The sequence below is a fragment of the Mugil cephalus genome, chromosome 20, assembly GCF_022458985.1.
Source record: "Mugil cephalus isolate CIBA_MC_2020 chromosome 20, CIBA_Mcephalus_1.1, whole genome shotgun sequence".
Lineage (NCBI taxonomy): Eukaryota > Metazoa > Chordata > Actinopteri > Mugiliformes > Mugilidae > Mugil > Mugil cephalus.
The window spans coordinates 10,643,817-10,666,510 of NC_061789.1; the positions used below are offsets into that span (position 1 = coordinate 10,643,817).

Consider the following 22,694-nt stretch of genomic DNA (forward strand, 5'->3'; position numbering starts at 1 on the left):
TCATTACTTTATATAAAATACATAACCTTCTATTATTGCATTATACATATTGATTCTACATTGACTCGTGTTCCTTTGAAAATAAGTTTCCAACGGATCAAGTAAATTGTCACGCTTCATTTAACTCGATTTATTTATTTATTTTTGTTGTTTTCTTGGGAGGTATTCGTGGAGTTTGCTGCCCATAGGAAAATGGATAGAGGCCAACTGGACAAAGAAACCAACCTTTTGTTATCGTGCATGACCAGACCCTTTTGCCCAGAAAAGATTAGTCTCTGGCAGGAAACCACTAGAGCAACAACACAGGGCACTGAGGGAGGATGCTGCATTCAAATGTATCGTATAAGCGGGAAATCAGAAAATTAAAAGGTTAGAAACGTAATTGCCTTAAGGTTTGCTTTGTCTCTTGCTTTGAGGAAGACCGCGAACGGTCTTCCTCAAAAGATATTTAGATTACTAGATAAAAGAAGTAGTAGAGCAGGAAAGGCGTAAAAGTTTAAAATATACGAGGTTAATGATGTAAGCGCAAGAATTCATTGACTGTGAAACGATACAGCCTACTATTTAGAAAATTAAGCAAAATGTTAACTTTAAAGCTGAGAAGCTTTAACCGATTCATCAAGTACAACTCATGTCATTTGTATGTTTTCTTTTTAACCAGACAGAAACAGGAGATTTCGATTTCCAAGTTGTATATGAATGCAACATTAGCACAGGTTGCTAAGATGAAAACTCACACGCTTTCTGTTTGACAAATATTTGTATTCGAGACTATTTAAACTGGTTAACAGTTATTGTTAATGGTTATGTTTTACCCGTGACATTAATTTTTTTAATCGTGCTGTACAAAGCTGAGTCACAACAAAGTCTGTGAGTTTGTTGTCCCTGTTACTGGTTGTGGTGTCCGTTGGTAGCTCTCTGACGCGATAAGCTCTCTGGCGGACTCCTCCCCCTCCAATCAGACATCAGGCATGTCCAGCAGAACGCAGAGAGCAGGATCCATCTCAGCGGAGAGCAGACACGGCAATAGAACCTGAGCTTTAATCGTAAATGTTACCTGCTCAAAATCCGTCATCATCCTCGGAAAATTAAAGAGTGTCGACATCAAAAACTACAGGAGCAGAAAGTACACACTTTGAGCTTCTCAACGAGCATCGTATTGTCACAATATGAGTTTAGTAGTATTTTAAAACAAGAGGCGAAAGATTGTGAGAGCCGACTTCACCCGGAGGCACCACACAGAAGACGCAATTCTTCGCCTGAACAGACCTCCTCCGACGGATGTTTTTGCCTGGTTTGCTTTTAAACAACCTTTGGCTTTGAATATTTATATATATTTTTTTTAAAAAAAAGAAAATATTTCGGAGCTAGTGAGCCTGCTTGCTAGCCGACCCCTACCATGGAGTTGAGAGTGGGAAACCGATACAGACTGGGCAGGAAGATTGGTAGTGGTTCGTTTGGAGACATCTACCTGGGTAAGTTCTGGTCAAATAAACTTGCCGTGGTGTTTGGTTTTTTTGTTTGTGTTTATCCCTGTTTTTGTGGAGGTGCTCCCTAATATTCAACCAGCTGGTCGCCTCTTCCGGGGCTGGTCGTCAATCAGCTGTTCGATGTTGAGCGTTAGCAACGTAAGCTAGGAACATCTCGTTTATCCGAACAAAATATGTGTTTTTTGTTATCTTTTTTTTACTAGTGATCTACTTGGACGTCATTTTTTTTTGTCATACGAATAAACGAACGTCCAAAATAAATCGTGTTACTGTTATAAATTGAGACAGGCGGCTGCTATGTAGGCTAAACCCTGTATTACCAATTAGCTTGGTAATTGAGGTTTTTTTTGCCCTTACCCAGCTGTACTATGCGATCAGCTTTACTTCTGGGTTCATAAAATGGTAAGTGACATTCAGCTTTTATATTCAGAAGCTGTGTACCCACCTGATCTCATTGGTCGAATAAAACTGCATCAGTCTTATAGTCGAGTGGCTTTTACAGCTACATGATTCACATGAAATCCTTGAGAAATTCCTTTTAAAAACAATCAAGTTGTTTAACAGAATGTGTTTTATTCTTCGTTGGTGCCTCGTCTCATCAGATGAGGCCTGCTGAGAACCAGCTGAGGTGACTTTGACATGAACATGGTTAATAAATCTACTTGGCTTCAGGGTACGTGTTCATGTGTGGAGCTGCAGGGGGCTGTGGGCTATTGATTTGGAGTGTTTCATTTTAAAAAGGTAAAGAAGGGGAAGCCACACATGTGTAGGTTCAAGATCAACGCACGAGCACCGCCGCTGCTGGAAGTGATCATTTATTGTGGGAAGTGGAATCTGACATGGACGCGCACAGATCTGGAAGATGCTGTCAGGGAGATTTTTTTTTTTTCCCTGTCTCTTACCGGCTTTATTGTAATTCATCCTCTGGTGGCCATGTTGGAGGTCCACGGCTCTTGGCAACTGTGTTTGAAAACCAGCTGATCACATTTCTGAGCTTAAGACAAGTCATCTGAACAACAATGGAGAGGCGGCGTTGTTTATTCATGAGGCGCTTTTACTGGGTGATCGCTTCATCACTGACATCAATCTAATCGGCCCAGAGAGAAACTGCTCAGGCTCCGGCTGCTGGGACACGTTGACGTTATTTAAGTGCTTAGTTTATAGCAAAATACAAACTCTTCAAGTTAATGATTTGGTTTTACTCTGTGTAGTAACAATTATTTTATTGGTGCTGTTTTGGAAATTAAATTGATTAATTAATTGAGGTGGTTCAGATGCGTGCAAACGTAAGGTGTGAAATTAATTCTAAGATCTTGTCTTTTCATTTCTAAAACCAATCCAAACAGTGTGCTGCTACATGAAGGCCACCCCACCCCCCTCAAACTTTTTCTGCTCAAACTGTTTACTTCACATCCTTTATCTTTCCTTTAAACTGACGCACAAATCAAGCGACTGACTCACATAAACGCGTGCTCCTCCGTGCGCTTCGAGAACAGGAATAAATATATTTTGTGCTAAGTCGCTGACAGTTCCTGGAATGAGGTTTTCCCCTGCGGGTCCTAATGGTTTGTTAATGTTGCCGGATGACAAATGGACACGTTATCGCTTTCCCTTTTTTTTTTTCTCCCCCCCCACCTCCTTCTTTTTAAAACTCACTTGCACAGAAATGCGTTGTCGCTCCAACGAGCCATAAACGTTTGAAGTCCACAAAATAAGCAGCAAACTTTGGATTTTTCGATGCATTTTAGTTCACATTAAAAGATAAAAGGACGCGTCAGATCGGTCAGTTAATGAGCTCCGCTTCCTTTTTTGGGATGAGCTCTGCACAGAGTTTGCTGGCAAGGCACTCTTATTAGTCGGTGTCCTCTTTTTCTTTTTTTTTGGAGGGCCACAGTTGAACTCTCTCTTGGGGTTTTTTTTGCCTTTAGGAGACGATTTGGTATTTTGGAGAATGCAAACTAGGGAGTTAAAAATAGCTTAAAATCTGGTGTAGCTGCTGCTTTGAAGAGTGAGATGATAGAAAAGAAGAACTGACTTCACTGTAACATTAACGACATTTAAAAGTGCTTACATTGTGTCTTAAGTTGTTTTATCCTGTGTCATCCAGACGTCTAACAAGCGATGACTGTGCAGACTAAGTCAAGTCGGGCTAAAGACGTCATGACATGGTTAAATTGGTTCATTCAGCCTTTGATAAGGAGGTTAACCAGTCACCATGAAGGATTGTTCTCTGTAAATGCAGTGTTTCGAGGGAACGTTAATGGACGTATTTAATTTGATCCAGCCCGTATTCCACATGACCTGTTGTTGGGAGCGACGGCGAGAGCCGCCAGCTGCTTGCATAATCTCTTCGTGTTTTTTTTTTTTTTTTTTTTTTTTGTCTCCGCTCACCCCTCCTTCCCCCTCCCCTGGTGACTAATGTGACGTAACGCCGTTAGTAAGCCGGGACGGTGCGCGCGCGCTCCTTTACGATCACCTGCAGCGCTGTTTTTGACTCAGTCATTAGTTGCGTGGTAACGAGCCAAACAAATTTGTCGGAGGTAAATTCTGACCAAAGAAATAATTGCAGCAATTTAAAGTGCGAGTGGAAAGCAACAGGATTTCACAATCTTCTCCCACGGCGATGCAGCCCACGCAGCCCCCAGCGTTAATAACGCTGACTGTGCGCGAGCGTCGGTGCCGTCGGATCCCGCTCACATTTGCGCGAGAGAGGCGGTTTGTTATTGGCAGGGTGAGGAGGAGGAGGAGGAGGAGGAGGAGGAGGAGGTGAGGTCAGCTCTTGGAGCAAATCCTCGGACTCCGTGTGCCGGGGGCCTGGGCACGAACGTGCACCGCACGCAGGGATATTAAGGAAGAGGAGCGTGTTGATGGTGGCGAAATGTCTTAAATGCACAAAAGAGCACTTAAGTGTTAGTCAAGTGTCTGAGTCACGCTGGTGTTCTCTCTCTCTCCGGGTGGGAGATGTGCGCGTTCGGGTCGTGTTGAAACAGGCTGCAAAAATCCGGAAGTTGTGTTTGTCATTGTTCACACATGATCAGCTGGGAGAGTTCCCTCTCCTCACGGCACAACGTCAGTACTTGCTCGGTATCGACCGAAATTAAGGATTTGGTTGGAGCTGGTATCAAAAGTAGAGGTTTTTAATCACGTTAAATACGGTTAATTGCGTCGGAAGCAAAAGTAACAGACATGAAAACAAGTGTATTCAGTTGTAAATGATTAAATAAAGCTGGTGGAGAGTTGGGGGTTAAATGGGAACATCTTTGGGTGTTGCCCATGAGAAACTCGCGTGACCGGGGTCTGTTAACGACCAGATACTCTGGAGCAGTTGGAGGAAACCGCTGTGATTGATTTTTTTTGTTTCCCCAACGCTTTAATCTATAGTTTAACATCTAAAAAACACACTTTTTTGTTTAGTTGTATGACAAGGTGCCACTCACACACTTGCAGCCAACAGCTGGTTGTCTCCATCTCCACCCTCCTACCACAGGGTGTATGTGGAATATTTTGTTAAATAAAAAAAGAAAAAAAAAAGAAAGGAAAGACACCCGTCACGCATGGAGACGCGTGTGTCAGTTGTGTGTATTTGCCCGAGGCTGCCGCTGTTTGAAATTCCTGCTAATTCGCTGGCAACTGCGGTTACATAACGAGAGTTTCATGTAACCTTTTGTGCTTCGATACCAAAATGTTTTGAAGATCTCTTCATTATTCTCTGGCAAATATAACACAGGATCATCTTCAGGAAGAAGAAAAAAAAAACAGAGCTATCAGTTTCATAGCAGGTAGTTATATGAGGGTGTTGGATAATCTGCCTCTGGACGATGACCTCGATCGTTCCGCAGTTGACAGCATTAACCGGGAGCAATTTAATATCTGGTCTGGACGTCTCACTACCAAGTTTAAAAGTAGTCCAACTGCTAGGCGCTTGCCGGTTAATGCTATGCTAGCAATTCGCTACCGAGCATACCTGAATCAGCTTGACTCCACCGCAGTGAAGAGCTGTAAATCGTTCACGTTACATGTGTCTAGCATTCGAGATTTAGCTGTTGAGGCAGCTCCTGTATCCGTTCATTTATCCCTTTACTGAAACATGTTGGATTTATGTTAATGTGGATTTAAAGAAATTTAAATTTTGGGGGGAAAATAAAAAAATATATGTATAAAAAATGTCTAATCAACCAAAAATCTTGCGACTCCCTCTGCAAACCGCCGTGTTGAAGACCTATGCTCTACATCAGTCCCTGACATCGCTATGAGGTTTAAACGACGTAGTCTTAGACACGTTTTTATATAATTTCCAACACGCATTGTAAACCATGAGTCCGTTTAGCTGCGTGATTAGCTCGTGATGTCTGGGTAAACTGAAGAGTGTATGCTCAAAGGGATGGGCCCAGCTTATCCAAGCATCACTAACAAACAGAGTTGTTTTAGCGCCGCAACTGTAACAGAGAACTTAAGTTGTGCGTCTGTGCGAACCCTCGCGGTGACTCACTTTTTTTTTTTTAAAGCATCTCCTCTCTGTGTCGTGGCATTTGTTAGCGGTGGTTACGGTGACGTCAGCGAGCCGCGGCCCTCAAACAAGCGCGGGCGGGCGGCTGAGAAGCGCGTGCGTTAATTCATCGTTTCGAGGCGCATCCCAACAGGCTGGGATTTACATCATCCTGGTCCTGAACCACGGGCCAGACCACACCTCACACACTGTTTGCAGAAGGGGATCGTAAGCGTTGTGTGGCTTTTTTTTTTTCTTTACTCTTGTTACCTCAGCCTGAGCTGTGAACTTCTAAGTGACACTTCAGAAACACTTCAATTAGCTTCTGTTTTCACTCTGATCATTACAAGCTGATGAGTCTGTGGCAAGGACACTTCAGAGCAATACCACTTCTGACTTTTGCGATAGAGACTTGACTTCCAAAAGACGCCGAGCATGAGCTCCAAATTGTCCATGAACAGTGACAATTCATTGTTGACATCATCAGCTATTTGCATATTTAACATTTGCTTGTTGCTAGTCTGGCCCCGGTTGCATTTTGTCAAGCAGCGTATCTGAACGTGTCCCGACATGTTTCACAGGCAGCGCTGCACAGTGCACGCTACACGCACACACACGCACACACACACACACAATGGTGTGCTCCTTTACCAATAATACACACAGGAGCTCTCCTCTATGTCAAGACCAGCGGGGGGTTTGCATTCCCCAGGAAAATCTGTCCAGACATATCGCATTCCTATTACGCAAGAGAGCAGACGGCTCCGTGCGGCGCGAGGGTCCGTGGATTATATCGCTTGTTCAGCGAAAGGCGGATTCGTGTATCGATCAGTTTCCACACGCACAAAACCGGAAAAACACGTTGCTGTGTGTGTGTTACTCAGCTGTGATTCAGATCTTTTATATAAAAAAAAAAAAAAGTCTAAGGTCACATGTTTTTCTTTATTTATTATTTCATCTGTAAGACTATGGAACAAAAGTGACTGTGGTTATCTTGTCTGTGGGAAAGGAAAAGAAAAAAGTTTCCTGTGGACATTGAACTAATCACAGGCGGTAGTTTCCTAGCACGCCCATGAAAGTGATGTTATGCAACGTGAAAGTAAACTAAGATAATGCCAGCGCGGCCGAAGAGATAATGGTTCATCGATGCAACTTACAGGTGCACACGAGGTTTCGCAATTTTTGCCCGTCACAAATGTTTAGTGTGGGAACTTTGGTTTGGAGTCGCTCCACATGGAATTAATTATTCCCAGCAGATCCGCCGGCTAATGGGCGTAGATGGGTGGAAGAGTAACTTTTGTTTAGATTCTCCTTTGTACCACTGATTGGACAAAATAAGACACGACCGAGAATGCTGGTTGTGTCGTGCACAGTGTTTGCGACTGTGATTTAACTAATTTATCTGCACATTTACGCCCGTTTACAGCCATTAAAACAAAACCGTGGCTCCTAAAACGTGTCGCTGCGCAGTGAGCGCAGGCGCTGAGTAATTTTAAAGATCCCAGAGATTTGTGTAAACCGAGCTTTTAAAGTTACTCCCCCAGAATGATCTGGGTATGGATGTGGGCAGCCAGCCTGGGTCAGATCAATGCCATTTAATTTGGCTTTTGTGGACGAGAAGAAGAAGCAGAACAGCCCCGAGGCCTCCTGCTCTTTTTTTTTTTTTTTTTTTCTGCTTTGTTCCTTCGTCGTAGCTTCCCTCTTACGGCGCATGATGTACGTCCACGTGCTCGCAGGCTTCTCTTCTGCATTATTTCTACAGTTCTTGTGCTTGAACAGTCGGAGAAAGGAGGGGGGGGGGGGGGGTTGTGGTTGCGCGCCCCGCCCAGATGACATCATGCAGAGAAATCAATAAAGCTCCATCGGAGGTGGTGGTGCTGCTCCCCTACACAAATGCACAGCTCCGCTTACGAGTCCGAGCATGTGTGTGTGTGTGTGTGTGTGTGTTGAATTGGATTACGTAACCCGGTGTCCAGTTGCTGTGTTTATGTGAAGGGACGTATTTAGGAAGAGGAACAGCTGAAGTGCTGATTTGTCGGTTCCAGGGCGATCTCCCCAAATCGTCCGCTCTGTTAAAGCGATCAAAGGGAAACGATAGCTGAGCTGTGAGGAATCCGGGGTCCGCTTGCAAGCAGATACATGAAAGAAGAGCAGGGTACATACAGTGCAAGGCCGCTGGAAGGCCTGACTTCCATTTTGGCCGGCTTTGCCGTGTTAACCGCTGATATTTCCTTGTGTACCCAAGCAAACAACCAACGATGTGAAATAAGTTGTTCATGTTTCTGTGACACATTGATAGGACAAACTTTAATTAATTTTAAGTTGACGTGTTTCCACATTTATTGGAGTTTGACCCTGATAGGCTGACGCGCCTTTTACTGTGCTTTAGTGCCGCATATAACATTTTTACAAATCAGACGCACTCTGTTAAACATCTCGTAAAAACTATTTAATGTGACTCCATAGAGCTAACCTCTCCTGTCTCCTGTCTAGGAACTGACATCTCCGTCGGAGAAGAGGTCGCCATCAAGTTGGAATGTGTCAAGACCAAACACCCCCAGCTCCACATCGAGAGCAAAATCTACAAGATGATGCAGGGCGGAGGTAATGCCCGCATACGCCACATACGTGCACGACTCGCCCCTTCATGCACTCCTCTCATCAATATTTACAAGCACTTTAAACCAGAAGCCAGCTTCCATCCGTCATTGTAAATCAGTAGCTACGTGGAAAATGATCAATGTTTGCAGCCTCTGACAAACTGTGGATATTGATTTAATCTTAAGAAAGTAACTGGGGGTTATTGCTGCCATTGAGAACCACGAATTAAATTAAGAAATTCACTTGCTTGACTTTCAAATGTACATAGTTCCCTTTATAGTCATGTGAGTTGTATAAATTCATGTCTTTCTGCCTCCTAATGCATTTATCTAATTAATTTTTGGAGTCTAATGTGCTCAGGTAATCTACTTGGCAGATGCAATTATTAAAAATAAGTGAGATGAGTACTGGATTGCTAAGCAGCAATCTGTTCTAACTATTTTTACAGTGAGCAAAGCAAACAATGCTAATTTAAGCCCGTTACAGTTGAGTAAATTAACCCCCCACTATAGCACACACCTCCCAGCGTAGTGCCGGTCATATACAAGGCCACTTTTCTTAAATGCCTGACCAGTCGCTCACAGATGCAACAGTGTGCTAAGCTAGCTTAAAAGAACAGTAGGAAGTTTTGGGTGATATTTTTTCACCCGATACAGTATCGATTTTGAATGTTATTATCAGTTTTAAAAGAAAAAGTCATGTTTGGGGCCGATCCTGAGCGACTTCCACACCTCCTCCACCACTTTTTCTTTACAAGTGCATTAAATAAGAAATTAACCATTTGGGTTAATATTGTTTTTGACTCAATTTGTCCAGTGAATTATCACTGTCATCTGATGTACATGTATGCAACGTGCATTTTCAGCTGCTTTTAAAAATTCTCAGTGAACTACGTAGAATATTGCAATATATCAAAATATCATAATATCGCAATAATGTATCGTGATACGTATCGTATCGTGAAGTCCTTGCCAGTACCCACCCCCTATCTAGTGCTATTGCCGAATTGTTGGAGTCAGTTTCTCTCCTCCATAGACGTCCGCTGTTGAAATCACGTCCGCACCAAAACCCTTCTTCTCTGGATTAAGCAAACTGCACAACCTCTGGACACTAAGTATTAGTTGGCCTTGTTGACTCACAGTAAATCAGCCCCTGACACGAGCAGGTCTTCTTTCTTCGAGTTGATGTTACACTCAAAACAGTTTTCTCGGCCAAGAGCTAGTTTGAGATTAGACACCAACTCTGAGGCAGCCCTTGGAAATGCCACCATGGAAAAAGGTTACAGCGTCCGTGAACAGGAGGTCAGTGCTGGTCAAAGAAAAATGGACTGTAGTCTTTAAATATTCTGGGAGGGTTGAAGAAAACTGACAGCTGCTTTTTTCCGATTGCCCTCATACACCAGAATGGTAGCCATTGTGGTGTGGCCTCCAAATAAATTGTCAAATGAGCTTGTCTTTGTTTTCTAATGAGTTCAGCTCTGTGCCTACTAGCTTTTTCTACCTTTAGAAGAGATGGTTTGTCTCTGCCAGCATAACTGCACACGCATGCATTTGTATTTTTGTTCCGGCATGGTAGGATTTATTGGGACACGGTAGTTAACTTAGACCGTAGGACGTATTTGCGTTTGTATGTATATAAATAGCTGGTGCAGAGTGAGGGTATTTGTGTGTGTGTGCAATGCAAGGTGCTGAGCAGCAGCATTTCGTTGCTGTCTGCCTGTAGAAGGAAATGCCAGATGGCCTCCTCGCCTTGGCAACGTCAGCCAGTCACCAGCTACTACTAAACCAGCTGGCCTCAGAGTGCGGGGGCATGGACAGTGAGTGCAGGAGCAAGCTGTTCATATTTTTATGCCATTTTTTTTTTTATTATCTACAGTAGCACTTACCTAGTCTGTATTGGTTTAGGTTTTTAAAAAATCCAGCCAAGTATGTATTAAGGAGGGTAAAATTAGACATAACTGCACCAAAAACCAAATTGTCATTGCTCAAATGTTGCACAGTTGGAAGATCTGTCATGGCTCAGACCTGCACATTGGTCTTCATACGATGCGTTGCAGTTGGTACTTGAACCTTTCAAGACCTTATGATTGATGTGCTGAGCACCAATCTAAGATCTGACCCTTGGTCATATCCCACGTTACTGTTGCTAGATGACGGACAAAACCGAGGTGGAGGTCCATTCTCACAGAAAAATGTCAAAAACCTGTAACAATGGCGTCTAGAGTGAGGTGGAGGTGAGCCAGCTAATGTTAGCGACAGTGTTAATGTTGGAAGCCATTGGAAAAGTTACTAATTTCAACATTTTTCTAACTCTAATAGGCAGTTTAGGCTTCTACAACAATATGACGCCGCAGCTACTTAAGCAGCCCAGGTTCTACTCAAATCCTCACACTGTAGCCTGTTGTGCAATGTAACTACGCAATGCAGACTGCAAGATTTAGTATTTCTGGATGCTTCTCCATCTCCGCAATTGTTTTGGATCAATAAAGATGGAACACATCGAGGAAAGGTTAGCGAAGTTGGTTTGGAGATCTCCAAGCATCTGTAGGACTCGTCTTTGGCGGCAAAAGTTTCAGTCGCCATTGTTGGAAGTGAAGCAAGAAGTAGTGGCAAAAGTGAACCTGAAAAGACAAGGCACCAATTAGCGTTTGGGTGGCGTTGTTACAGAGAGAGAAAAACTGACGAGCACACAAGTATAAATGGTTTGCACAGTAGCTTACGCACGTACTTCAATGAGCCTTAACAGTAACATAGGAAGTTGGTCTGAGCCGCAGTCAATCCTCTCGTCACTGGCATATGCAGATTACCTAAGAACGTCTCCTTGTCTAGACTAAAAAGACTAAAAACTTTAGTGGTTTTAGCTACTTAACCGCTAGCTGCGACAAACAACGTGATCTAAATCTGCATCTGTTTTTGTTGTCGTCCTGTAGCAGGTCTTTCCCTAGAATGTTCACACTTTGGTTTTTGTAAAACATGGTAGTAAACAGAAAAGATCTGAACCTCTGCCCTGGTTACAGTTAGAAGGTCTCTGGTTACTGGAGAAAACGGACTGTAAATTAGTTGAGTATGATTGTATGATGTGAGTGTTCATATTTAACATACTTATATATTAGTAGTATTTTGGAAAAGACGATCTTTGAATGCTCAGTTTAGTGTGATTAGGAGAAAAACATAAAACGAATAAAAGTAGTGCTCTGCACAAGGAAGCTAAAAGCTGCTCTTAGCACATGTTAAGTTTGGTCCGTCAGTGCTGACCACAGGGAATTTTAAGTGGAAAAATATGTTTGCTCCCGGTGCCCTCTCTCAAGCCCTGAATCAGGCTGGATCCTCATACGCTGAACAACCACAACGTTAAAACCACTGACGGTGGAAGGAAATGACATCGACCCACTTGTGACAATACAATGTTCTCCTGGGAAACTTTTGGACCGGACATTCGTGTGGATGTTACTTACATCGCACATTTTACTGGATGTTCATGGACCAAATGATTGTAACATGACAAACCTACTGACTAGTTTGACTAGTTTATAATTGCTACATGTTTTGGAAATCTTACTTCCTTTGTAGGGTTCTGAAACCATTTCCGTAAAAGTAGATTCGAGCTTGACAGATGTATCTGATCTTTTCTTCCAGTGGGTATCCCAACGATAAAGTGGTGCGGCGCGGAGGGCGACTACAACGTGATGGTGATGGAGCTGCTGGGGCCCAGTCTGGAGGATCTGTTCAACTTCTGCTCTCGGAAGTTCAGCCTCAAGACCGTCCTGCTGCTGGCTGACCAGATGGTGAGAGCTGGGGAGGAAGGAAATGATGGTTGTGGCGGTGGAGGGGGGGCAGGGAAACATTTTGTTGTTGAGGTAGAGGCTTCCTGGAGATGTGAGTCATTTGTTACGCTCTTTTACAGCCTGTGAAACGTGACGATAGTATCCTCTTAATTTTCACGACTTGGCAGCGTGGTGGGTGACGTATGGGATATAAAGTCATTTAAGTGACTTTATTAGTGTTCCTGAGAACTTTGTTTTAGTTTAAAGAGAACTCTTCAATATGAACTTAAAATAACACTTCAGTGGTTTTAGCTACTTAACCGCTAGCAGCGACAAACAACGTCATCTAAATCTGCATCTGTTTTTGTTGTCGTCCTCTAGCAGGTCTTTCCGTCGAATGTTCACACTTTGGTCTTTGTACTTTTCGAGTTTACGCAGCCCAAGGTTGCAAAGTGCACCGCAGTTACAAAAACAAACTATTGAAAGCATTGGAATAAATATTTAACAAGAGTTGGCTGAACTCGACGCCAGAGAGAGGCCGTTAAATAACTAAAGTGCTCAGACGGCAAATGATTGATCACCTCAAGTGTTGAACTTTGTGTGTGGGGCTGCACGGTATCGGCGACTTGTTGACGTGTGGTTACGCTGCGAAATTGAGAACGCGCCGTGGTGCGTACTACGGTGACTTAAACAATGTTGATCGGTAACAGCTGAGACCTGTTTGAGTTGGCAGAAAATTAAGACACGTTTGGCCGCTTCGCCATAACAATAGAGGCGCTGGTAGACACACGTTACCTTTGGACGTAACCTGACCACCTGGTTTCTAGTCTCCATGCTAAGCTCAACTAATCTAACTAGCTGCGTAAGTGGTATTAAACTTTTAATCTAACTTGGCAAGAAAGCCGTTAAGAATAATTCCCCCCAAACTGCTACTTTAACAGGACAATAAAGCCATTGCTGTCCACAGTTCTGGAAAAATAAACCGGCGGATTTATCCGAACCTCACACAAAATCCAAAATGTTCTACCAACGCAGAACCCTCCAGCTTCATGCCTTTCCCCACCTCCTCTCTTTCTTCCAGATCAGCCGCATTGAGTACATCCACTCCAAGAACTTCATCCACAGGGACGTGAAGCCGGACAACTTCCTCATGGGTCTGGGCAAGAAGGGCAACCTGGTCTACATCATCGACTTCGGCCTGGCCAAGAAGTACCGCGACGCGCGCACGCACCAGCACATCCCCTACCGCGAGAACAAGAACCTGACCGGCACGGCCCGCTACGCCTCCATCAACACGCACCTGGGCATCGGTAAGATCCGGACAGGAAGCGGATCAGCAGCTCGCGTCCCTTTTCGGGCCGATCGCCCTGACCGTCCCCCTCTCTCTCTCTCTCTCTCTGTGTTCACAGAACAGTCCAGAAGGGACGACTTGGAGTCGCTCGGTTACGTCCTCATGTACTTCAACCTGGGTTCTCTGCCCTGGCAAGGACTCAAAGCCGCCACCAAGAGACAGAAGTACGAACGCATCAGCGAGAAGAAAATGTCCACGCCCATCGAGGTCCTCTGCAAAGGCTACCCATGTAGGTTCCGGTGCTGCTTTGCTTTTATTTTGAAACGGTTTCACCGAGTTTTACCGGTTTCACACTAAACTTTTCCCTTTTCCTTTTTCCGCAGCGGAGTTCGCCACCTATCTGAACTTCTGTCGCTCTCTGCGCTTCGACGATAAGCCCGACTACTCGTACCTCCGCCAGCTCTTCAGGAACCTCTTCCACCGACAGGGATTCTCCTACGACTACGTCTTCGACTGGAACATGCTCAAATTCGTAAGTTTCCTCGCCACGTGGAGATTATTCCTCGCGTTTGGGTGCGGACACAAACACGCATTCAAAACCGCCAAAGAAACGTGAGCTTTCGACCGTTAACTGGAGCGACGGGCGTCCCCGCTGACGTCAACGCAGCCGTGAACCCGTGTGACAACATAATCTCTGGTCCAGGGTCCACTCGGTCGCTTTTGCTGAGCTTTCCGTCTGCGCGAGAGGTGAAGCGCGGACACGGCGCAACGAAATCTGATGTCGTTCCCCACACTGCCTGAGCTCACGTTCATGCATTTTTAATTCAAGTTTGCAGAGCGTGTGTAGAAAGGGCCTTTAGCAGTGTGTGTGTGTTTTTTAACCAAAGTCTGCGCTGACTTCAGTCACTGGTTGATTTAGAGCCTCAGTGACAGTTTTTGTTCGTGCGCGTACGCGAGTGAGAAACCGTCGAGGTAAACAAGAGGAAACGGACAAACAAGAAAACCTTGCAGAGCCGCATTTTCAAAATAATAAGAGTCGCACAGATGGAAAACACAAGCTTATTATTGCTACAATTCATCAGGCAATCTCACAGTAACATTTGTCATCTAATGATTAAATCTGGTGACACGGTAACATTTGTCTACATGACTTATAGTCTTTTTTTTTTTCAATATGCATGTTGTCTGCCCCGCGTTCAGCCGTCTGCTCCCAAGGCAAACTGCATAAAATATGAGACACAAGAACACTGTTGGGCATTTGGAACGTCGTAGCTAAAACATGGATTACAGATTGAGAGGGAGGCCTCGATTTTCGGTTTCCGAACAATAAAAAGTCTCCTCACGCAGGTGCTCCGCAAAATTTACAAACGCATTTATTCGGAGTCGACTCAAAGCGAAATCAAAACTTAATAAAAAGGAAAAAATGCTTCTACTGTCTTTGAACGCAACCGGATTCAGACGAGTGAGTGAGTGAGTGTGGCCCAAACATATTAAAAGTTAGTGACGGTGTTTGTTTTTTTCTCAGGGAGCCAACAGGGCCGCGGAGGACGCAGAGAGGGAGCGTCGGGAACGAGAGGAGCGTCTGAGGCACAGCAGGAACCCCGGAGCCAGGGGCCTGGCCTCGGCCTCGGGAAGAGCCAGGGCAACTCAGGATGTCGCAGCCCCCTCCCCACTGAACCCTGCCTCACACACAGGTCTGCACACACACACACACACACACACACACACACACTATTGCTATTTCAGGTTTTTCAGGACCGTAACCAGCTGCACTTTGGCTTCTCTACCGACTGTCACAGTTTGACCGGGTTGCGCCTCTTGGTGTTTCAGGTATGGAGAAGGAGAGGAAGGTGAGCATGCGTCTACACCGCGGAGCGCCGGTCAACATCTCCTCATCAGACCTGACGGGCCGCCAGGACACATCCCGCATGTCCTCACAGGTAACCAAAACTCTCCGCGAGTAGGAACGACAAAAATGGCACACGCTCTGCAAAGATGTGTTGATGTGTCTTGCAAAAAGGAAAAAAAAAAAGAAAAGAACAGATGGTGTCTGTTTTGGGACAAAGAACTTCCTCTTTCACTTGGACCAAATGTTTGTTCCCCTTTTTGTCCCCAGCGTAGCGCACGTTTCTAACTGGGTACATTTTGCTGGTACGATGCAACTTTTTCCCACTGTGCAAAATAAAGCGGGGAAGCAAAGCAGAACTGACCACCCCCTTGCACAAGAGCTGTAAAGCTTCCCGGTTTACGTCGTCGCGGTGGAAAAGCAGCTCGTGAATAGAGGAACAGAGGTCGCCCCAGCAGGGCTCATGAAGTCCTTTGTTCTCTTCTTTTGTGTGGACGTAAGACTCCACCTAGAGGCCGAAGCGCGGAATAGCACGTTAAAGTCTAAAAAGCACATTTCCTTGTAGTTTATCTACTAGCAGCTATAGGTCTCGGTTTAAGAGGTTGAAATGTGGAATATATTGAACCGGGGTTTGACGACTCGTTCCTCTGTGCCCTGGTGTGCAGAGTGCAGCTCATAAATATCCCAAATCCTGTTGAATAATTAAAATAATTTGCATGTGTTAGTATGCGTTGCTTTGACAATATCTTGTGGGTATTTGTAACCCAGACAGTTACTGGCGTTGTAATCGAAGAGCTGCCTTCGCCCTTGTTGTGTTAAGAAATGCATAAATAATTACTGAGCTTCAGCCACCACCCAAACACACTTTTGTTTGTGGTGCTGACACTTTGTGGAAGTGATTAATTATTGCTGCTGTTGGATACTAGTCATTCAGGATTGTTGCTTTAGAAATAAGTAGCCGACATCAACAAGGCTGCAAGGCTAGCCGTGGCTAACCACATTTTGTTATATTCGGACAGTGGCTGGCTAGTTTTTCCACCAGCATCCAGTCATCGTCTCTTCAGGGGTCTGTTCCCATAGAAACAAATTGAAAACATGTCAGAAATAAGTCTTGGGGTGATATGGATGTTTAGACTTAATGTAGCGCTTCTTAATAGCATCTCTGTTGTAGGGGGGGTAACGATGGAAAGGTCCGAAAAATGAAGCAGCAGAATGAGAACACAGGTTGTTTTTTTGTTTTTTTTTTTAGGGTGACCAGACGTCCCCGGTTTCTGGGGACAGTCCCCATTTTGAATAGCATGTCCCCCGGCTTTAGCTGTCCCCAATTTTACCCTTTTATGAATGAGGAAAAAAAATTGTTGCGTGCAGACTACAGTTATTACGGTAGCCAAATATGTAATAAATAAAAATCTATTTTACTAGTAGTGTTGGATTATTCTACAATGTGTACTCATCATCACAGTAAAATGGTCCATCCTTAGTCAATCTGCTACATTATGTTGTGAATATACTGCATATGTTGTGAAAAAAAAATACCGTAATATCCCGTTGCTATAACCTAGCAACAGTAACATAGTACGTTGAGACTTTGCAAAGGGAGAGAGACCTCTGGTTGGTGGTCAGCAGACCAGTCATGGGGGTCAATTGTGCTCCAGTTGTGACGTCATAATCTCATCAATATAAAACACATCAAACATCACATGGACATTAATCTTCATGTCTTTCTCTTTGTCTCTCAGGCTCTGTCCCGAGTCACAGCCAGCGGCCTCCCGTCTGCAGCCCCCCGGTGAAACCCTCCCCTCCACCTCTGCACCACGGAGGCCTCAGCATTTGCCACCTGCAGTGCACACACACATACACACACACAGACACACACAAACACACACTCTTTCTCTCACCCACACACGCACACTCACACATATGAACTTTCAAACGGACTCTACCAACTAATGCACAAGAGTCCGGCTGAGCTCCTGTTTACGTGACCGAGGACGAGGTGCACAGCCGGGAGAGTGTTTGTGTGTGTGCGAGAAAGAGATGCAGAGATGGAGAGAGAGAGGTGGGCAGGTGGAGTACAGTTTGGTTGCCTTAACAACCACTTTGGCAAAGTAGCAGCCACAGCATCCCTTCTTCCCCCCTCCTCCTCCTCCTCCTCCTCCTCCCCCCTTTCCCACAGAAGACGTGGAAGCACCTCCTTACTGTCGACGAAGCCATGGATTCACTGTTCTCTTGGCATCTTCTGCTCATTTTTATTTTTTTTTTCGACTTTTGATTTTACTTGTTTTTAATCTTTAGCATTAAAACGTCTCCGACACCAGCCGCCGCTCAGACTTCACGAGGGTCTGAAAACGGAGACCAAACGAGTGGTTGAACGGTGGGATTTATTTTTAAGTGCAGAAGCGAGATTGCCATCGCGGCGGTCGTTAGAGGCCAGTGCCTGAACTCTGTTTCGTGTCCTGAACGATGCTGTAAAATCCCACGAGTCAGCATTTTATCTGATTTTTTTTTTTTTTTTTTTTTTAAGTTGTTGCAGGTTTAAATTTAAAGCTATGATAAACCCCCTTGGTTTGTTGTGAAATGGGACGGGACAAAAGGCCTTTTAAATGTTCCTCTATTTTTATTTTCGTTTTTTTGACATTGTCCTCCTCAGGTGGAACGGGACGTTGTTGGAAAAATCCCAAAACACACAAAAAAAAAAAACAAAAAAAAAAAACACGCAGCACATTTTGTTTCCGTCTTCAGGTCGTGACTGCAGTGGGGGAAAAAGCTGTGAATGGAACAGTGAAATATTCTGGGGTGGGGTGGGGTGGAAGGGGGGGGGGGTCAATCTGTCCACACTGAATGGATGAGATGTCATTTTTTTTTTTGTTTTTTGTTTTTAAACCCGGTGCATAGTGATGTGGTTTCTGTGTGTGTGTGTGTTTGTGTGGTTCTGTCTTAGGGATATACGAGCTCAAACGGGTGGGGGATGAACTTGTTGAGGGATTTTTCTTTTCTTTTCTTTTTTACTCCTTTGCCTCCTCAACCTCCCTCTACATAGTCTGCCTCCATTTTTTTTTTTTTTTTTTTAAACCATTTTCTCTTTCATTTATCACTCGATACTGACTAAATTATCTTCGTGTTGCAGCCTGCCCGTCTGGACTCAGCTCTGTAGCGCACAACACACAAAAATCACCCTCACAAGACCTTACGTAATGTAGTGAGTGTGAGTCTGCGTTGTGCAACCCGCGTGACAGCGGACACTTTTTTGTACATTTTCTGGATTAAATTCCCAGAATCCAGTACACAGTATGTGCCATTACGCAGCATTTTACAACACGGTTATATGACAATTTCAGCAGACGTGTTAAAGGGGCATTTCATCATTCTTCTAGCAAAATACGTTGCTGAGTTGCATTATGGGACTTGTAGGATGTAATGTTTTTTGGTCCTGACCCTATGTTCTTGCAGCTTGTATTGTGTAGCCTTCGTTATCTGCAAGTGCCACAACGTTTTGGGAACTAAACTCCTGGGCTTGCCCCTTTAATATTCAGACCAATGAGTTAAAGTGCCGTAAATAGCTACGAGCTGTCGTAAATTTCTGGGTTAATGTTCCAGAAAAAAACGAGCGGGCCACACAAACACAAATGTGAGTGTTCTTGGAGAAAAATGGGACCGGTTTGGTTTAAAATCTGGCTACGCGGAAGCAAAGGAGGTTTTTTTTCTTATTTATTTTTATTTTATTTTTTCGGAGAGCCGTGGGCCGAGCGGCGTCATGAGGAAGGGGGCGAGCCCCCTCACGCGGCTCTTCCTCTGTGACTTTAAAGTAGAAACTTCTCGATGTGATAGACTGATTGCAAAGTATTGTAGGCCATTTTTCTGTAGTTTAAAAACGGGGGATGGGGTCGTAGTGGTAATTTGTACATGTTTATTCTGTTGTTGTGTGTAGGATGTGTCAGCTCTGCGTCCGCACGAGCCGCCGTACTTTGTTTTTTTTTTGTTTGTTTTTTTTTCAGGCGATCGCGTCGGAGTGTAGAGGGACTGGGGATGCCTCACTCCATTAGAGATTTTTTCTAAATATTCTTCGCCTGTGGGCTTGAAAAACCTTAAAAAATAATAATAATACTGATGGATTAACTTGTTTGTCTCACTGATGATGGCTATGATAAATGCAAGTACACTTTACATGGGATAGGATTTATTATTTTTTATTACTATTTTTTTCAGCCTCACTTTTTTTCTTTTTTTAATTTTATTTTATTTTTTTTGTCCCCTCCTGTCCGATTTTTGCTTTTAACTGCGCAGTGGAGATGATTGCTCGTGTCCCACAATGCATCTGGACTCATGGGGAATCTTTTGTCTTTCCACTCCCACCTTAAGACTTTTGCTCCTCGTTTGTAATGCCACTGTATTTGTGTATTTTAAAATTGTGTAAATAAATTAATAAGTACTTGTATGTGTTGGTTTTTATTGACTGGATTAAGAGTTTTTTTCTGTACCCACCATTTTCTTTTATAATGCTAAAACAGAAGGCTAAACAATTATTTTCTATGGTGCAACGTAAGCATTTTTGCAGAAAGCTGTTCCTCACAACAGCTGCCATCTTTCATTTGTCACAGACTCTGCGTCAGTGTGTTTGCATGCTTACGTTAGCTTTCAGTTAAAGCTATGACTGGTGGAGGACTCATAATCCTCATTCAGAGGGGATTAATATTACAAAAGCAGATTAGATCCGCACAGTTCTTGATAGACTCTAATGAGCTCAGTTAACATTTAACAATCTTTGAGGAGGACAGTGTTTTTGTCTATTTTGCTTTCTGTTATTGTTTTTGTTTATTTCCACATAAATTTCTAGCCTGCTGCAGCTTTAATGTCATCAAATAATCCACTATGTTTAAATTTCTAACTCTCCCATGCTGCAGTAACATAATCTAACCACTAGGCAGCGCTATAAGTCAACCTACACGCTCCTGCTGCTGCACAGCTATGACAGTTACACAACAGGTCAACCTGCTCCTCCATGCAGGATGTGCAGAGGAGCACACATCCAGGATGAGAATATCCGCCACAGTGAAAACTCACGAGCCAAAGAGAAAGATGGTTTTACCATTATAGTGTTATTTATCAAGCATGTTTGTGTGTGAGTGGTGCCGTTCAAACAAAATGTGCTCATCCATTATCAAACAGCCGAAGTGTTATTCCAGAGGGAAATGCCTGCATTAGAGGGTGCAGGGGTGAGACCAGGGGTAAAGTGGGGCAGAGAGGGAGGGCGGGGGGTGAGTTGACGTCAGCAAACCACACAGTCTGGCCCCCAGCAGCAGCAGCACCACTGTTTATTTATTCCCTCATTATTAACACTCTGTCAGTCAGCACATTACAGAGAGGAGCTGAAACAAAGCGACACGCCTCCGAGTGCAGCATATACCGAGATGTAACTGAATGATATCTACGTAATAGAAAATAGTGGACGCACATTAGTGTTTTACAAAGCCTGGACCAAGGTGTTCTGATCATGGGTGTTCATTCAGAGAGAAGGAAGCTTGAGGAGGGGGTAGAGTGTCGGGAGGGGGAAAGCAGTCAGAGCAACGGAGCGTAACACAAGAAGACAGCTGCCAATCACTTAGACCCTTAAAGCTGCACTTGGTCAATGTGATTTGTCAAATGACTGATTGTTTTTTCTGGAAGTTTAATGTTCTGCTTTCTTCCTTTGGAACTTGTGGAAGATGGAAATGCAGTTCACAAATGACAAAACTACAACATACACATACAAGTGTGGATTAGGGTTATTTACGACCACTATATTTTGTGTGTGTGTGAAGTCAATAGCCTTCAAATGTATTGTTCCACCATGGAGATGTTGATGTGAGTATTCCCAATATTGAGATTTTTATGTTTATTTTTTAGTAGAATATCCCAACATCACATTTCCAAAGTTAGTGCACTTTTATCTATTTATAGTTTGATCTGCACCAATATGACAAATCTAAGAGAGTAATTAGAGTTAATGAAAGTTTCATGGGTGGAAATACGTAACATAAAGTCATAAAGTGTGGAAGAGTTTGATATTTGTCTTAAAAAATGTAGGTTTGAGTCCTGACAATACAACTGTTCCGGCCTCGGTTCCTTAAGCTTTCAGTGTTTGTGTGTTTGTGGAGTTAATTTCTGCATTTTCATACACTTTTCAAATGATTATGCATTCAGATCTAGAAGAAAATCTTAAATTACACCTGATTAATCACTATAAACTGATCTAAAATGCCTTTGAGAAACCAGCTCCTCTCATATGCTGGAGGAAATGTCAGATATATATTGAACAAGCATTAGACTATATTTAAAAATTTAAAAAATACAATTATCTGAACACAAATTCATTCTTGCAACATATCTGCAGCAAATGTGAATTATTACTTCTGTTAGTTGCTGTTCTGTTAGTTGGGAAATATGGTATTTTAAATATGCACGTCCTCTAACATTGTGAAAACACTGCTGTATCATTGTGGCAGGGTCTAAGCTGGGAATCAGTCTCCGTCTCACCTCCAGTCTGCCTACGATAAACAGCAAAAGGCCAAAAATAGCAGAGTAGCCTGTCATTGGTCCCAGCTGCGTGGAGGCGCCGGTGGAGAGGCATTAGGACCGAGCAGAGTGAGGCCGGGCCTCTCCGTGACTGCTGAAGGTCTGCGGCAGACGTGCAGAGAGAAACGCAGCTCTAATCTTGGGTCTGAATCGGTTTCCCCGAAGGGAGATGCGTTTCTCCCACCCAGACGGACGCGCGTTCAGAGCAAAGAAGTGAAATGTTGAAATGTTTTTGCTAGGAGGTTGACTGAAACAGTCACAATAATCGCATAATAATTCCACTGTTTGTGGTGAATTTGTTGGTATGCTTTTGATTTCAGGGCAATTGTTGTCTTTTTTGCACGAATACGTTGTATTTTATAATCAAAATTCACATTTTCCCACAGATTTTAACTGAGTGTAAATTCCACAGCCTTCAGAATATTTATGAAGTCCAGATTTAGATAAAGGGAACTGGTTCTGAGAGGGAACGACGCCATCATGATGTGTTCCTCTGTGTAAGTTACACAGTAAACTGAGGGAACTTATCAGACTGTGATGGGGAAGTTCACAACTTCACAGCATATGTTCCCTCTCATTACAAGGCACACGTTTAGACTGAGGGAACGGATTCCGATGGTGAAGTTCTCGGCCATCACAATGTGTTCCCTTGTATAAATCACACA

General features: G+C 43.7%; 1 protein-coding gene across 1 annotated transcript; it reads left to right on the forward strand.

Moving 5' to 3' along the window:
• The first annotated feature begins 303 nt into the window (after nt 1-303).
• csnk1da (casein kinase 1, delta a) lies at nt 304-19,912 on the forward strand. Its single transcript, XM_047571065.1, has 10 exons — nt 304-369; nt 932-1,475; nt 8,470-8,580; nt 12,213-12,361; nt 13,422-13,650; nt 13,750-13,920; nt 14,015-14,163; nt 15,157-15,325; nt 15,462-15,571; nt 17,217-19,912. Exons 2-10 carry the CDS (start codon nt 1,400-1,402, stop codon nt 17,265-17,267), a joined length of 1,215 nt encoding a protein of 404 aa, XP_047427021.1. The 5' UTR covers nt 304-369; nt 932-1,399; the 3' UTR covers nt 17,268-19,912.
• Nucleotides 19,913-22,694: the final 2,782 nt, after the last annotated feature.

Excerpts from the sequence above, each read along its gene's own strand:
- csnk1da (XM_047571065.1), top strand. The coding sequence starts at position 1,400 with ATGGAGTTGAGAGTGGGAAACCGATACAGACTGGGCAGGAAGATTGGT. Across the intron at positions 13,651-13,749 it reads CAACACGCACCTGGGCATCG|AACAGTCCAGAAGGGACGAC; the intron begins GTAAGATCCGGA and ends CTGTGTTCACAG. Across the intron at positions 14,164-15,156 it reads ACTGGAACATGCTCAAATTC|GGAGCCAACAGGGCCGCGGA; the intron begins GTAAGTTTCCTC and ends TTTTTTTCTCAG.